General features: G+C 46.2%; 1 protein-coding gene across 1 annotated transcript in view; it reads right to left on the reverse strand.

Moving 5' to 3' along the window:
- The window catches only part of birc6 (baculoviral IAP repeat containing 6), a 274,230-nt gene that overhangs the window by 125,355 nt on the left and 131,292 nt on the right, over positions 1–17,583 (reverse strand). The window contains exons 58-60 of the mRNA XM_056291274.1: positions 15,358–15,519; positions 9,354–9,527; positions 1,590–1,789 (exon numbers count right to left, since the gene is read on the reverse strand). Coding sequence (XP_056147249.1) covers positions 1,590–1,789; positions 9,354–9,527; positions 15,358–15,519 — 536 coding nt within the window. The remainder of the gene's footprint in view (positions 1–1,589; positions 1,790–9,353; positions 9,528–15,357; positions 15,520–17,583) is intronic.

Below are 17,583 nucleotides of genomic sequence, written 5' to 3' on the forward strand. Positions count from 1 at the left end.
ATCTGATGCATGACAGCCCAACTTGATGAAAGAGTTACGGTTCTTAATTTTCTACCATTTATATGAGTTAGCTGAGCCAGAAAGGGAAAGACAAAATAAGATCAAAGTACAAACGAGTGTGTTTTAAAAAAATAAGGCATTAATGTGACATTGTGTATCGCCAAGTATAGTACAATGAAATGCAAGTGGTAAACTGATAAATATAGACTCTGCTGAAAAGCTGAGTCTATATTTGCATGAATACATGAATAACGGGGAGTGCAGAAGAGAGGTGAAGAAGAGAGTGCAGGCAGGGTGGAGTGGGTGGAGAAGAGTGTCAGGAGTGATTTGTGACAGAAGGGTACCAGCAAGAGTTAAAGGGAAAGTTTACAAGATGGCTGTGAGACCAGCTATGTTGTATGGTTTGGAGACAGTGACACTGATGAAAAGACAGGAGGAGGAGCTGGAGGTGGCAGAGTTGAAGATGCTAAGATTTTCACTGGGAGTAACGAAGAAGGACAGGATTAGGAACGAGTATATTAGAGGGACAGCTCAGGTTGGACGGTTTGGAGACAAAGCAAGAGAGCCAAGATTGAGATGGCTTGGACATGTGTGGAGGAGAGATGCTGAGTATATTGGGAGAAGGATGCTGAATATGGAGCTGCCAGGGAAGAGGAGAAGAGGAAGGCCAAAGAGGAGGTTTGTGGATGTGGTGAGGGAGGACATGCAGGTGGCTGGTGTGACAGAGGAAAATGCAGAGGACAGGAAGAGATGGAAACAGATGATCCGCTGTGGCGCCCCCTAACAGGAGCAGCCGAAAGTACTAGTGGTAGTAGTAGTAGTAGTAGCAGCAGCAGCAGTAGTAGTAGTAGTAGTACTAGACTCAGCTGAAGAGCCTGATTCCACGTATTAAGAGGTAGCCCAATTCTGCAACGTTTTACAAGAAGTGGGAAGCAGGGTGGAGAAGAGCAGAGAAGAGAGGACATAAGGACAAACAAAATAGATTTAGCACCTGGCAGTTCTCTCATGCCATCGCAGCTATTTCGCTACTCACCTCTTGACAGACCGAGCTCCCCTTTTCTCAATTTGAGCTCAGAGTGTTCATTTACTTTCATTTATTAGGCATAATGTAGTGCTAGGGTAGCACATAGCAGAGAACGACTTGTCTCATTCAGTCTTAATGGCAAAGCCTTCAGGACAAGCAGTCCCTGGCAATGGATGAGGCTCGGCGTCACAGCCTTTTATCAGTTTTGTATGCTATGTTTTGGTTGCAGTTGGTGGCAGTATGTGCCATAATCACCAACAAAAAGAAAATTAGTAGTTTGCAAACCAATGTCAACAATTCAGCTTTCAAAGCATTCTATCAAAAAAAGAAGCTTTGCAAATTATTTTATGAGGTAGGAAATGCAATCAAAATGTCTTTTAGGCATGAAGGACACACATTGTGTTTTGGTGACGAATTCTGAACATCAACAAAACTGAGCTGTCTACAAGTAAAACTTCAATGGATACCTTCAATACCACAAGCAACCTTCTTTCAGCATCTTGATGTCTACGCCATTCTAACTGGCTGGCCCATGGCTGCAGTGAGCTTGGGAGTCTGGCCTCACCTGCTGGATGACGTCAGGGTAGAGCATGGGCAGCCTCTCAGCAATGAGGGCAAGACCGCCCATGCCAGCAAACACCTGCAACGGGGACTGGATGGGGTTGGTCTCTAGCAGGGACTCGTCGATGGCAGCATCCAGGCATTCCTCACTAGGCGTCATCGGCTCGTCCTCCGGGCAAGCGTTCAGCATGTCACAGTGTTCCACTGGAAAGAGAGCATAGATGGTGTCAAAATCAGTTTTGTCCAGTCTGTCCTCTGCACATCCATCACTGTCTGGTTTGGTTCAGCCACCAAACAGGACAGGGACAAACTGCAGAGAAAATCATTGGTGCCAACCTGCCCCCCATTCACGACTTATACACCTCCAGACTCAGGAAACGGGCAGGCAACATCACTGCAGACCCATCAAACCCTGGTCACAACCTGTTCCAACTCCCTCCCTCTGGTAGGCGCTACAGAGCACTGTAGCCCAAAACAACCAGATATAAAAACAGTTTCTTTCCACGGGCTGTCAGTCAAATGAACGCCTAACACTGTCAAATAAATCCGACATGTTGTATATACTGTACCGTACATGTTGTATATACTGTACTGTACAATGTGTGCATACTGGTACACTCTGTCATGTCCATCTACCTCAGACATGTACGTAAGTAACCTGCTAACACCTATTTCAGGATCTCTGATATATTCTCTGCACCGCTGCACTTTATCACCTCTTATTTCACCTGTATAAGTCAGTCCTCGTGTATATATGTGAAGATTGTTGTGTTGTAGTGTTGTTATTCTATGTTAAATACACAGAGAGCCACGGAACCATTTACACACACATTCCATGTGTGTGTAAACCTACATGGCCAATAAACATGATTCTGATTAGTGACTCTTAATGAACTAACCAGTTAAACAAATCCAAGGCAAGAGCACTTCATCCATCCATCCATTACCCAAACTGCTTACCCTGCTCTCAGGGTGGCGGGGATGCTGGAGCCTATCCCAGCAGTCATGGAGCGGCAGGTGGGGAGACACCCTGGAAAGGCCGCCAGGCCATCACAGGGCACACTTCAACCAACTTATCTCAAAACTGTTTCCATTGCGTCAATAACAGACTGAGCGTTACTGTAACTTTCCCAGATGACTGTCAAAACCCAAAAGCGAGAGGATGAGACGCTTAATGAAGACCTTTAAGTTAGGCTTCTTTAAATGACATCAACTAAAAAGAAAAAAACTGACCCACTGTTAATTGATCAAAACAAAACAAGTGTTGGGACATTTGAAAGAGTTTCAACGGGTATTGATTTAAGAATGCAAAAAAGCAGGGGGTAGTGTGGCGGTCTATTCCATTGCCTACCAACATGGGGATCGCCGGTTCGAATCCCCATGTTTCCTCCAGCTTGGTCAGGGATCTCTACAGACACAACTGGCCGTGTCTGTGGGTGGGAAGCCGAATGTGGGTATGTGTCCCGGTCGTGGCACTAGCGCCTCCTCTGGTCGGCCGGGTCGCCCTTTTCGGGGTGGGGGGGTGGGGGGGCTGTGGGGAATAGCGTGATCCTCCCACGCGCTACGTCCCCCTGGTGAAACACCTCACTGTCAAGTGAAAAGAAGCGGCGGAGGAGGCATGTGGTAGTCTGCAGCCCTCCCCGGATTGGCAGAGGGGGTGGAGCAGCGACCGGGACGGCTCGGAAGAAGCTTTTTTGTTTTACTACTTTATTGATCCCCACGGAGCAATTCTTCCTCTGCGTTTAATCCATCCAAGCTGTGTAGCTAGGAGCAGTGGGCAGCCTCCGTGCAGCACCCGGGGACCAACTCCAGTTGGTCTTGCCATGCCTTGGTCAGGGGCACAGACAGGAGTATTAACCCTAACATGCATGTCTTTTTGATGGTGGGGGAAACCAGAGCACCGGGAGAAAACCCACCGCAGACACGGAGAGAACATGCAAACGCCACACAGAGGAAACCTGCGACGGCCCCCAAGTTTGGATAACCCCGGGGTTCGAACCCAGGACCTTCTTGCTGTGAGGTGACAGCGCTAACCACTGGGCCAGTGTGCCACCCTGTGGAGTAATTGGCCAAGTACAAAAGAATGCAAAAAAGTGTCATATGATAATCTCGTACATTGATATAATGTTTATTTATTCCACTATTTCCTGTATAAACTAGTATGATGGCTAACTAAAAGCAGCTCCGAGGTGAGCAAACAACAGCGGTAAAGTCAACCCCTCTATGGAGTAATTCTCTCTCCTACATAAAAAAAAAACCAAAAACAAACCCACAGAACTTATTTTGCACCATTCACAACTGCAGCACAGGAGTGCTGTCATACGGCGTGCACCGTAAGTCGTTGTTCATAAGCAGACTGAAGTGAGCAAGAGGGAAGGGGAGACCAGTGAAGCTTTCAGTCCATTACTCTTCCGTTCATCGAGCTCAGGCAACCAGGCGAGAGATGTAAGGGGAGGAGCATCATCGGAGGCCATCGTGGCATCTCGATCGGGGGGAGGTTCACACATCAGTAAGCCTTATTGTGAGTGTGTGAAAGGGCAGCCCCCACCGTTAGATGAGGTGCTCGCTGATTAAAAGGAGGGGGGGAAATGAGGAAAAAAGGGAAAAGTCAAGGACAGGACGCAAATATCCTTGTTTACATCTGCTGAGGGCAAAAAAATTCATCCCAACTGAACACTGGCAGGAGAGGCAGAGATCTTCTACTCCTCCAAAAGCAGCATTAACCCCGTTGTTAGTTTTTTCGCACCAGTTTTTTTACATGCGGTCATTTTATGATGATATAAAGTGTTGGTCGATTGATAGGTCATCTACAGAAAGAGCCAAACATCTCTCCTGGAGGAAAAAAATCAAATGATCTTGTAAATTGAGGGTATTGGACTACACAAACTGACGTGATTTGTTGCGGTCTCCATCTCTCTTCTTTTGTCTCTGTGGGGAATTAAAAAGTCACCAGGGTTGTGAATAACAGGGTTTCTAACAGAGCTCGTGCCGTCTAGACTTCTGAAACAGGATTAGACATGACGGAGATGGAGGGCGCTCGTCTTACCGGAGGGATGGGACAAGGCGGCAGCAGGAGGTTGGCAGTGCGCTCAAAGAATATCTAAACAGCATCCCGATGATGAGTTACGGTTTCAGCTTTAAATGTGTAAAGAATCCTGAGGGGAGGAAGGGCGTGGGGACACTGCAGGGTGGCATATCCAGTATGAGGAGAGACACCGCCTCCTTAAACTTCTATTTTTCTTTATTGTGCCACCAGGTTTCAGATGGGAGGGGAGAAAAGCTAGTTTCAGTTTCTGTGAGACCACATGACACAGGCGGGCTACTGGTCCCTCATGTTGGGTCATCAGCAACAACCTGAACGCTGAAGAAGACCTGTCAGTAGGGCTGTCACAATTATTACACCATCGCCTGACCACCATCATTCTGCATAATGGTCAGAATCGTTTCCATTCATTTGTCGAAAAGCAGCTGGATGAAACTAACAGACATGTCATGTTCATCACTACTTCCACCTCGTTTTCCTCCGTCTGTTGTTTGACTGGCGCTCTTTTAATGACGCCATCTTGTTGCGCCCCTGGCACGAGTGGTGAATTAGCACCAACAAACTGTTTGTCTTGAGACGCTTATTCTACAACATTCTATAATATTCCACATATAATATTCTCTAATATTCTATATGTAATATTCTCTAATATTCTATATATAATATTCTATAATATTGGACGAGCATGTGTTGACATCAACATCATGGACGTAGTTGCAGAGCCGAACCCCACAGCAGCGCTGTGGCCACATGTTGGTTTTAAGCCAAATGAAAAAGGAGAGCCCAGTAACTTGGAGGAGGCCATTTGTTGGATTTGCAGCAAAAAGAAGTGGCGGTCAGAAGCGCTAATACCACACATTTAAAAACCATCTACTAATCCACCACCCACCCAATTCTCCCAACTTGGAAAGACAGCCACCGCCGCAGCTCCATCCCAGCAACTGCTGTTCCTGAAGCTTTCGGACGAGTGTATAAATATAAACGTGACAGTACCGGACGGCACACGTTAACAGACAGCGTAATGCGGTGTATCGCCAAAGAAATGCAGCCGTTTGTCCGCGGTGGTGTAGCGGTCTAAGCATCGGCTTTGTGTCGATGCAGTTGCCCACTGGGGACCGGGGTTCGCGCCTCGGTCTCGTCAGATCCGACTTATGGCCGGATTCGATGGAGCAGCAGTAATTGGCAACGCTGTCTTCGAGAGGGGGGCGGAGTCGGCTTGTGTTCGTCACATGAAAATGTCTCTGTGTGTGTCGGAAAAAGCAGTGGTTCGGCCTGGATTCGCCTTGTCACGGAAGTGGGGAGGCGTCTCCTTCGAGACTGCCGGCCAGAGAGATGCAGTTGGCAAACACATGCAGTACGAGGGTGGGTATTTGAACTAAAAACCAAATTGGGAGAGAAAAGGGAAAAATCTGAAAGAAAAAAAAAAAAGAAAAAAGAAATGCAGCTGTTCAGTACGGTTGACAAACCAGCATTTAAAGAAATGCTGCAAAAATTTGACAATCAGTACGAATGACCAGGAAAACAGACATCTTCACAACTGCGGTCGAGTCAGGTGAAACTCCTCACTGTCAGGTGAAAAGAAGCAGCTGGCGACTCCACATGTATCGGAGGAGGCATGTGGTAGTCTGCGGCAGTAGATTGCAGAGGGGGAGGAGCAGCAACCGGGACGGCTCAGAAGAGTGAGGTAATTAGCCGAGCACAATTGAGGAGAAAAGGGGGGGGGGGCAAAAAAAAGAAAAGACAAATCGCTGATCATGATTAATTGTATCAGTTAATCATCAACTAAATGTCATGGTGGCAGCCCTGCCTATCAGGTCAACAAGCTGGAGACAAGAAAAGGACAAGACTCTCGGCGTGAAAGATCACCGTTCTCCCACATATGGCTGCAGCGGCCAAGAGTGAACGTATGAGGTGTAGAAAAGTGCAATGCAAACATGGATGTGCCCTGTCTTTGTGCACCACTTTACAAAAAATATAAGTTCGACCTAACCTCCTTATAGAGTAGTGAGAGCACAAGCAATTAGTGCCCCCGTGTTGAGGAGGGCAATAAACAGCCCGAGGCCTGGCAGGCTGGCACTGAGCAGACTAAACATCATACACCCACACAAAGAAAGAATATTATCCGCTTTGCAGTCACTCCACCAAGCACGGCTCTCCGTGAACCCCGACCAGGTGAGCTCGCGGGAACAAGAAAGGCTAGAAGAGAGAAAGGAGCGATGCGGGCGCTTTTGTGTCGGTGTACGGTCTCTTAATGGAGCGCCGCAGAAAGAGGGAAGCGGCACGCTGCAATCCATTTGGGCTCAGTGAACACGGCAGAACGAGTGAGAGGTGAACAGAACCTTATGATCGGGCTTCCTGTTTGGATTGCGCTTGTCGTTGCGCATTTGCATGCCCAGACAGCTCGACTTGCCCGGCATGCGCTGTCAACATCAGCGCTGCTTTACTTACCGAGCTCTCGCTGCCAGGCTGGAGAGCACTTAACATGTTCCACACACCGTACCCCAGCAGCACGTGACACGGGGCTCCAGCAGTGCTTCCCATACACTGATTTATTTGTGGCGGCCCGCCACAATATCAACATTGACCGCCACATATTGATTTTCTAGTTCGTCCTTTATGGTGGTGCTGCTTGTCAGTCCTCTCCTCTTTGCCCGAGTGAAGCTGCATGCTCAGTGTATGGTCAACATACACACACAGCCAACAAAAGAGCACAGACGCTGGGTATCCAGGAAGCGTAGCGGTCTATTCCATTGCCTACAAACATGGGGATTGCCGGTTCGAATCCTCATGTTACCTCCGGCTTGGTCGAGCTTCCTCACAGACACAATTGGCCGTGTCTGTGGGTGGGAAGCCGGATGTGGGTATATGTCGCGGTCGCTGCATTAGCGCCTCCTCTGGTCGGTCAGGGCGCCTGTTCGGGGGGGAGGGGGAACTGGGGTAGTCTGGTGGTAGTCTGCAGCCCTCCCCGGATCAGCAGAGGGGGTGGAGCAGAGACCGGGACGGCTCGGAAGAGCGGGGTAATTGGCCAAGTACAATTGGGGAGAAATTCCAAAAAACGAAAAGAGCACTGGGGCTGGGGGGGGACGCAGAAAACCAGCTGAGGTGAAGGTAACGAAGATCACTCGAGTAGAAGACAACTAGGCTCGTTACTGTTAGTGCAATAAAAAGTAAATGGCCACTAAGTACTTCATAAAACCACCTGTTTAACAAGCATGTATGTAGCCTGTTTATCTTTGTTTGCCACAAATCTTAAAATTTGGCAAATTCTTGTAAACTCAGGCCGCTTTCACACCACCTTTTCGAACCCTGGAGCGTTTACCCCCTTGGTGCAGTTCATTTGGACAGGTGTCAACACAGCAATTGCACTCAGGTGCAGACCAAATCAACCGGACCGAAACCTCGCTGAAGAGGTGGTCTCGGTCCGGTTACAAATGAACTCTGGCACGGTTCGTTTGTGGTAGGAACCTGATCCAACCCAACTGCAGGAAGCATTGCTTGGTCTGGATTAAACTCGCCCCACCGTCAGTTTTGCAGGTCTTCTTCGCGTAGCGTGAAGCAACACCACATTGTTCTCTAGATGTTGCCTTGAAGTGTGTTCAACTGTGCCGTTCTGCTCACATATTCTGGCTCAGTATATGGCCCAAACAATGATCGCAATGTTGAACAAGTGCCAGTTCTACCGATGGTCCATTCTGGATAGCAATCCTGGAAGAAAAACAAACTCTTTTCACCGCCCACCAACCCCACACACTTTGGGGCACACACTGAGGAACGCCGCTCTAAAGCAACACTGGTTTTGCCTGATGTCAGCGCTGCCTTTCTACCTGACACTGTGCAACTGTGAACGTTACAGTAACATCTGAAAGGTCCATCTATATTAGATGAGTCTAAAGTAAAAGAATGTAAAAGCTTTTGTTCACAAAAGGCCAAAAACAAGAGGAAGAGGAGAGACTGTGATTGGGTGGTCCATTCACAAGGCCACTCCAAAACCTTTCAGGCTTCAAGGCATCTTTACATTATTTATTTGCTTGTTTTCCAGTGTCAGTAATAACCCGGGTGGAGCAAGCTGAAGACCCAAAGTAAATGTCCATTAGAATGAATGGAGGAAAAGCTTCCAACCTGCTGGCCTGGATTTCTACTGCAGCCTGACCCATTTAATTCAACGTACAAACCTTCTCACCCGTAGCAGTACACACACACCTGGATCAATAAATACTCAAATTGATGAGGCTAATCCATAGTCATTGTATTCATTTTTTTGTAAAATCATCAGAGCAGCAGAATGGGAAAACAGAAGCTCTATAAACATCCTGACAGGGATGTCTACACAGTACTCTGGCAGAATTAACAAACACTACCTCAATGAGTAATCTGCCAATATTACAGTAAAAGATCAGTTCAGTGCCAGGCTCTTTACTCTGCCGAGTTCAATGTGCAGTGCACTGTCAACACGGTCAAATAAAACTGATGACATGAAGAAAACCGCATGCATGTGTATTATTCGGGGCTTAGTGTCATTTCCAGCTAGACAACACTAGCTTTGGCAACAAAAGCAAAGCAGTGATGGAATTTAATGAGGAATTCAGATTTTTAGCTTGCGAATTTTAGAAAATAACTGGCTAAAAAGTCATGAGAACGGTGGTATAATGGTCCAACAATTTATAACCCTTTTGGGCTGGAAGATCCACATGCACCGTACATCTACACTCTGGAGCTTTTCTTTACCTTTCTCTGTGCGTAGCCTCTTGAAGGAATCCGTCTTGGAGAGACCGGGGTCAGAGATGACCTTTGAACCCAGTTTGACAGTCAGGTCGATGGAACGGTAGCCCTGCGGTAGCTTGCGATCATACAGCAGGGTCAGTAGCTGGGCCAGGGTCATCTCAGCTGGGAGGGGCTGACCTTCAGGGGAAGGAAGAAACGAGGCACATCACGTTAACACTCAACCAAACATTGGCACTGATAGGTTACCATGAGTGTATGAGCACGTGTGTGTGTGTGTGTGTGTGTGTGTGTGTGTGGTGGAGGAGTGTTACATGACAGCCACACTCGCTGGTGAACTTGGGAGTTGATAGGTCAACTCCAGTGACAACATTTGATAAAGAGTGGTGCTGAAGTTGACTTTGGCTACATTTACATGCACACAATATTACATTATTAACACACATCTCTTACTGTTACGCCTTTGAAAGGTACATTCAGTTATCTGCTCTATAGTGTAATGAAAGACCCCATCATCCAGGCATCCTAGTAATATATATATATTCGGTGTGTGTGTGTGTGTATATATATATATATATATATATACGTATATATATAGCGGTTTTTTCCCCCCCGAAACCGTCAATGGTGTTGAGTGCTTGACTATTGAGGAGCGGAATATCAACACGGATACAGGAAAATCTTTTTTCCTGTATCTGTGTTGATATTTTTTTGCATTAAAATCTTTTTTCCTGTATCCGTATATATATATATATATATATACACACACACACACACACACACACACACACACACACACACACACACACACACACACACACACACACACACCGAATGACAGAGGCTAAGTAAGTATGGGCTTGATTTAGTACTTGGATGGGAGACCTCCTGGGAAAACTGAGTTGCTTCTGGAAGTGATATTGGTGGGCGAGTAGGGGGCAGTCTTCCCTCTGAACCAGCTACTAACATCAGGGTCTCACCCTGACTGGCTAACAAAGGGGAGAACAATACTGAGCATGAAGGATCCCCACAAGAGTACAACACATTCAAGCTACCAGCCGATAACCTGCCTCCACAACATGGAAGATCCTGTCGGGCATCATAGCAGCTAAGCTGAATGGGCACATAAGTCAATACATGAACGAAACTAAGAAAGGAATTGGGAACAACACCAGAGGGGCAAAGCATCAGCTACTGGTGGATAGAGCAATCACCCAAGACTCTAAGACCAGACAGACAAACCTGAACACAGCCTGGATTGACTACAAGAAAACCTACGATTCAATGCCCCACACCTGGTTACTGGAGTGCTTGGCTTTATACAAAGCCAACAGGACACTAATAGCCTTCATCGAGAACTCAGTGCAGCAGCTGAAAACAACACTAGAGGCCAACTCAAAGAGAACCACACAGGTAACCATCAAATGTGGCATATACGAAAGTGATGCACTATCCCCGCTGCTGTTCTGCATAGGCCTGAACCCCCTCAGTCAGATCATCACAAAGAGTGGATATGGACACAGGTTCAGAAGTGGAGTTACCATCAGCCACCTCCTATACATGGATGATATATCAAGCTGTATGCCAGGAATGAGCGAGACATTGACTTGCTGATCCACCTCATCGGGATCTACAGTGATGACATGGGGATGTCATTCGGACTGGACAAGTGCGGCCAAATGGTGGCAAAAAGAGGAAATGTGGTGAGCACTGAAGGGACTGAATTACCAGATGGCAGGATAACAGACATACAGGACTGTTACAAGTACCTAGGTATTCCACAGGCAAATGGAAACCACGAGGAGGCAGAAAGGTCAGCTACAGCCAAATACCTCCAGAGAATGAGGCAGGTCCTGAGGAGCCAGCTCAATGGGAAGAATAAGATCCATGCCATCAACATGTATGCCCTACCAGTCATCACGAGTGGCTAGAAATGGCTGGACTGAAGGACAGCACAGAGGCTCTGATCATAGCAGCATGAGAACAGGCACTCGGCACCAGATTGATTGAGGCAGGGCTCTATCACACCAAACAAGACTCAAGATGCAGGCTGTGCAAAGATGTCCCTGAGACAGTCCAGCACTTAGTAGCAGAGTGTAAAATGCTAGCTGGGTAAGCGTACACTGAAAAGCATAACCAAGTGGCTGGGATAGTGTACAGGAATATCTGTACTGAATACAGACCGGAAGCCCCAAATCCAAATGGGAGACACCGCCAAAGGTGGTTGAGAATGGCAGAGCTAAGATCCAGTGGGACCTCAAGTTCCAGACTGAGAAGCAGGTGCTGAATAACCAACTAGACATTGTGGTGGTTGACAAGGAACAGAAGACAGCAGTAGTGATTGATGTAATAATCTCGAGCGATGGCAACATCAGGAAAAATGAACATGAGAAGCTAGAAAATACAAAGGAAAGAAGTCCAAAGAAGTCAAAAGACGATTTAAAAGAACAAACACCAATAAGGCAACAACACCTGATGGTGTCTCAGCAGAAGAGGAACTTACACCTGCATGGGTCTCTGTCTTTCAAAGGTCTGTTGATTCACATATAGTTCCATTTCTCTGGAAAAGGCAATTATTACTCATCTTCCAAAAAAGCATGTTCCCCAGGAAATAATGACTATAGACCAGTAGCCTCGAACTCTATTGTAAAGAAGTGTCTGGAAAAGATTATGGTGTGGAAGCTGAAGTAAAAAATAAATGGACAGCTAGAAAGGCTGTTAGGGTTAATACTCCTGCTTTTGTCCATCACCAAGGCAATGGAAAGAATGGAACTGGAGTTGGTCCCCGGGTGCTGCAGCTGCCCACTGCTCCTATACACTAGGATGGGTTAAATGTCAGAGAACAAATCTGTTGTAACAATACAATTCGTTTTAAGAAAACAATGACAAAATAAAGTGGCTCTCTTCTTTCTTAAATGGACAGCTAGATTCTTATCAGTTTGCCTATAAAGACAATTGTGGTGATGATGCAATACTACTATTTTGCAACACCTTGAAAACCCCAAACACACTATTTTGCAACACCTTGAAAACCCCAAGGCCTATGTCAGACTGCTGTTTGTAGACTTCGGCTCTGCTTTTAATACCATAGAGCCACACATCCATCTCAGTAAGCACTGACAGATGTCTGTTAACCTATATATCACCAGGTGGTATCACTCCTTTTTGACCAACAGCTCCCAGCAGGTCCAAGCGAAACAGACATTGTCTGATTCGAAAGTCATTAATACAGGCATTCCTCAAGAATGTGCGAGTTCTCCTATTCTGTTTACATTATATGCTAATGATTGAACATACAGTCATCCCTGCACTTTTATTGTCAAGTTTTCTGATGAAACCACCATCTTGGGACTTACGGATACAGACACTGCCCTTTCTGGCTTTAGTTCAGAGGTTGACAAGTTTGTACAATGGTATGATGATCACCATCTTATTGTGAGCACTAAGAAAATAGAAGACATTTTTGAGCCAGGGCATCTCGGGGATCATTCTGAACTACGGATCCATAATGCTTGTATTACCCAGGTCCATTCTTACAAATACTTGGGTGTACATGTTGACTGTAATAATTTAATGTAAAGCACTTTGAGCTGCATTTTATGTATGAAAGGTGCTATACAGATAAAGTTTATTATTATTATTATTATTATTACTATTATTATTATTATTAATCTGTCTTGGAATGCCCATGTGAATCCAGTATATACTAGAATCCAACAGTGACTCTACTTTTTGTGCAGACTCAGGGTGTTTGGGGTTGGACAGAGGGTGATGACGTTATCTTATCATGCTGTGATGGAGAGTATATTAAGTTACGGAATTTCAGCTTGGTTTGGTAACATATCAGTTAAGTTAAAATCACACATGAACAGACTGGTCCACACAGCAATGAAAGTGATGGGGGTGAGGGAGCATCCCTCCCTCCAAATGCTCTTTGAGAAGACAATAGCTAAACAGGCTCGGAAAATTATCGCTGACCCCTCTCATGTCCTGTATTCAGAATATGGACTGCTCCATCAGGTAGACACTACAGGGTTCCAGTTAAATACTGGAAAAGATACCTGAACAGGTATAAAAATTCCTTCATCCCTCTATCAGTGAATCTTCTAAACTCAGGAGATAAGCAGAGTGTAAAATGAGGGGCTGTGTTGCACGCATTTGAATGTACTTTATGTCTGTGCTATGCACTTTACGTCTGTTACTGCACTATACTGTATGTATTTTTATGTGGCAGCCCTTATGTCCAAGAAAAATTTCCCTCGGGACAAATAAAGTAATCTTGAATCTTGAACAGAGGAGGGCTGAGGATTGGTGAGCGTCAGAGCCACCATCCAGGATGAAACAAGGAGCATCCAAAGTACATCTGTAAGATGCCCCCCCAGGACAAACTGCTCAGTGAGAACCTCAGGCGGTAGATGACAGTGGTTGACGAGGAAGAAGAAAACACATCGTGGAAGACCAAGCCCCTTCGTGGGATTTATCATCGGCAGATAGATGGGAGTGGCTGACATCAAGCAATCCTACCAGCAGCTAGAAAAGGCTAGTCATATGGACAGCACAGAGGCTCTGATCATGGCAGCACATGAACAGGCACTCAACATTACATCCATAGAGGTATAACCATGTCGCCAGGTGGCGAAACTTAATATAATCATTAAGCTTTGCTTGTTTGCTATAACTTACGTATTAATCGAACATATTCTGCGCTATTTCACTGTGTATGTATTTATTTAGCACCTCATTGATTGGTTATTTTAAATCCGGCACTGCTTATCTGCTCGGCATCTATTGCATGTCTATCAGTTCTGGAACAGGGATCCCTCCTCTGATGCTCTTCCTGACATTTCTCCCATTTTTTTCCTGACGAGACTTTCCCTGATATGAATCAAGGGTCTTGGGATAAGGAGTGTCGTACATTGTACAGAATGTAATTTTTCATTGCACAGCCCTTTGAAATTAAATTGTGATTTCAGACTACACGAATAAATTTGACTTTACTTGTCTTGGTAGCTCAGTCAGATCGCGGGTTCCATACAGGCTCCTGCCTGACTGCAGGGTCCAGCCTGAGACCTCTACCCCATCTTTCTTTGATGTCCAGTCTTAAAAAGACTGTAAAAGTCATATTTATAAAACACCCGTGTGTCCCTGTGCCTCCCTCTTAATAAACACAATACCTGACTGTGTCCTCTTACCAATAACTTAGCTTGCTAATTAAACTAGATACAAACACAAAGGAAGATGTTGTTCCCAGTAGGAATTTTATTATAATCCTGACCTTTCTGAAGAACATCTTTCATCGTCAGTCATACAGTAGGTCATACTTAGCAGCAGTGAACAAATAAGTGTCTTTTATGGCAGAACGACAATCCAGGTTTATCTTCACTGAAGAAATTATAGGACCTGGAATCACAACAACTCTGCCAGTTTGACAAAGCATCCTCCTCTCAATTACCATTAATTTGATCACTGACTACAAGTAAAACTAAATATCCACAGACTGCAAAACTTGCAGTAAATACCTCAAACTGTTAGTGTGTGTGCTACTCTGGATAACGTAAACGTTCTATGGATCTCTGCAAGGTTTCTCACAGCCAGGGTAGATGCTTATGCGGGTTTGTATTAAATATGATGTGGCTTTAATATTAAAAGGTAATATGTGTTTAATCTCTCTGAAATCGTATTGAACCTTTTTCCACATAGCACCTCCCGCAACTGATTTTTTGACCTACTACTGAATATACGCCGGCACATTTATCCAGGCAGCCCAGGGTTGCAGTATTACACTGTGTTTGGCCAAAGGACAGTAAGCCTACAAAGCCTAAGAAATTGACTCAGATGGATATTAAAGCTTCGTTACGCAAGGTCAGATCAATGGGCTTCCCTTGGCACTATACAGGTTGGTGGCTTGGGAGGCTGTGTGTGTGTGTGTGTGTGTGTGTGTGTGTGTGTGTGTGTGTGTGTGTGTGTGTGTGTGTGTGTGTGTGTGTGTGTGTATAAAATCACTCACTACCTGGAAGCAACTTGTGGTAGAGGTGGAAGACAGGCACGCTGATGGTTTTGGCAGCGGGGTCCACATTGGAGGTAGCAGTCAGCTTGTCACTCATCACACGGCCCCTCCGAGAAGGTGGGCGGGGTGGTGTGGAGAGGGCACGCTTCGACTGAGACTTTAACCCTGAGGGAGATAGACACAGAATAATTGATTTGCTTAGTCTCTTCGAATCATTCCTATGTTCTCTTTGAGTGTACAATCCCCATGCACACAAATATTCAAACAGAGGTAATCACAAAACTGCATATCACTGAAAGCACCAGTGAAATATTTATTCAGGCTTTTTCTTCCACACTTGCCCTGCCCTCTCTCAGGTCTCAGCCAATGAGCTTGTAGATAATTTCAATTCTAAAATTACAAATGTTATCGATGCCATTGCACCCACTGAGGCAAAGGCGGTCTTTGGTAAGAAAAGATTTCCATGAAGATGTGCCACACTGGAATAGACCAGCATGGCTGACAAGCCTCTTCAGTGTCACGTGGAGGTCAGGGACAGTACCTGTGGAGTGGCAGACTGGGGTGGTGGTTCCCATATTTAAAAAAGGGGACCGGAGGGTGTGCTCCAATTATCGGGGCAACACATTGCTCAGCCTCCCTGGGAAAGTCTACTCTAGGGTGCTGCAAAGGAGGCTCCGACCAATTGTTGAACCTCAGATCCAGGCGGAACAATGCGAATTTCGTCCTGGCCGTGGAATAACGGACCAACTCTTTACCCTTGCGGAAGTGCTGACGGAGGCATGGGAGTTTGACCAGCCAGTCTATATGTTTTGTGGACTTGGAGAAGGCTTACAACCATGTACCTCAGGGCACTCTGTGGGGGGTACTGTGGGAGTATGGGGTATCGCGGCAGTTGCTGCAAGCCATCCGGTTCTTGTATAACCCAAAGTGAGAGCTGTGTCCGCATTCTTGGCACAAAGTCAAACACGTTTTCGGTGGATGTCGGACTCCGCAAAGGTTGTCCCTTGTCTCCAATTCTGTTTGTGATATTCAAGGACAGGATCTCAAGGCGCAGCCAAGCTGAGGAGTGTGACGGTTTGGGGAACCTCAGAATTGCATCTCTGCTCTTCGCAGATGATGTGGTTTTGTTGGCTTCATCAGAACGCAACCTCCAGCAAGCACTGGGGCAGCTTGCAGCTGAGTGTGAAATGGCTGGAATGAAAATCAGCACCTCCAAGTCTGAGGCCATGGTTCTCTACCGGAAAATGGTGGCTTACTCCCTCCGGGTTGGGGATGACTTGTTGCCTCAAGTGAAGGAGTTCAAGTATCTCTGGGTGTTGTTCATGAGTGAGGGTAGGATGGAGCGGGAGACTGACAGGAGGATTGGTGCAGCATCAGCAGTAATGCGGACATTGTACCGGACCGTTGTGGTGAAGAGGGAGCTGAGCCGGAAGGCAAAGCTCTCAATTTACCAGTCAATCTTCGTTCCAACCTTCACCTATGGTCATGAGGTTTGGGTAGTGACCAAAAGGGCGAGATCGCGGATACAAGCAGCTGAAATGAGTTTCTTCCATAGGGTGTCTGGGCTCAGCCTTAGAGATAGGGTGAGGAGCTCAGACATCTGGAGGGAGCTCGGAGTACAGCTGCGGCTCCTTCGCGTTGAAAGGAGCCAGTTGAGGTGGTTTGGGCATCTGATTAGGATGCCTCCTGGGTGCCTTCCTTTGGAGATTTTCCGGGCACGTCCAACCGGATGGAGACCCCGAGGTAGACCCAGAACTCGTTGGAGGGACTACATGTCCAATCTAGCCTGAGAACGTGTTAGGATCCCCCAGGAGGAGCTGGAGGGCGTTGCTGGGGAGAGGAACATCTGGAGTGCCCTACTTAGCTTGCTGCCACGGCGACCCGACCCCGGAGAAGTGGCTGATGATGAGATGAGATGAGACTCTGAACTGCCTAGTTGCTGAAATGTGCTACACAAATAAATTTGCCATGCCTTGTCTAGTGTAATTTAGAGACAGCCTTCCAGCCCAGCAAGTATTAATACCAATTCAGGTAAGTGTTTTGGATAGACAGAAGCTTATCAAGAGCAAAATGGTTTTAATTCTTCTGTTTTTTTCTTCTCTTCTTCTCTGATGATGATCATTTGTTGAAGATAAAGACTACCAGATACAATGGCACAAGAGGGATTACATTACCTACATATGAAATCCATGACAGTTATAAATTCCATTCTTGGACACTTAATGCAAA

The sequence above is a fragment of the Lampris incognitus genome, chromosome 13 (genome assembly GCF_029633865.1).
Source record: "Lampris incognitus isolate fLamInc1 chromosome 13, fLamInc1.hap2, whole genome shotgun sequence".
NCBI lineage: Eukaryota > Metazoa > Chordata > Actinopteri > Lampriformes > Lampridae > Lampris > Lampris incognitus.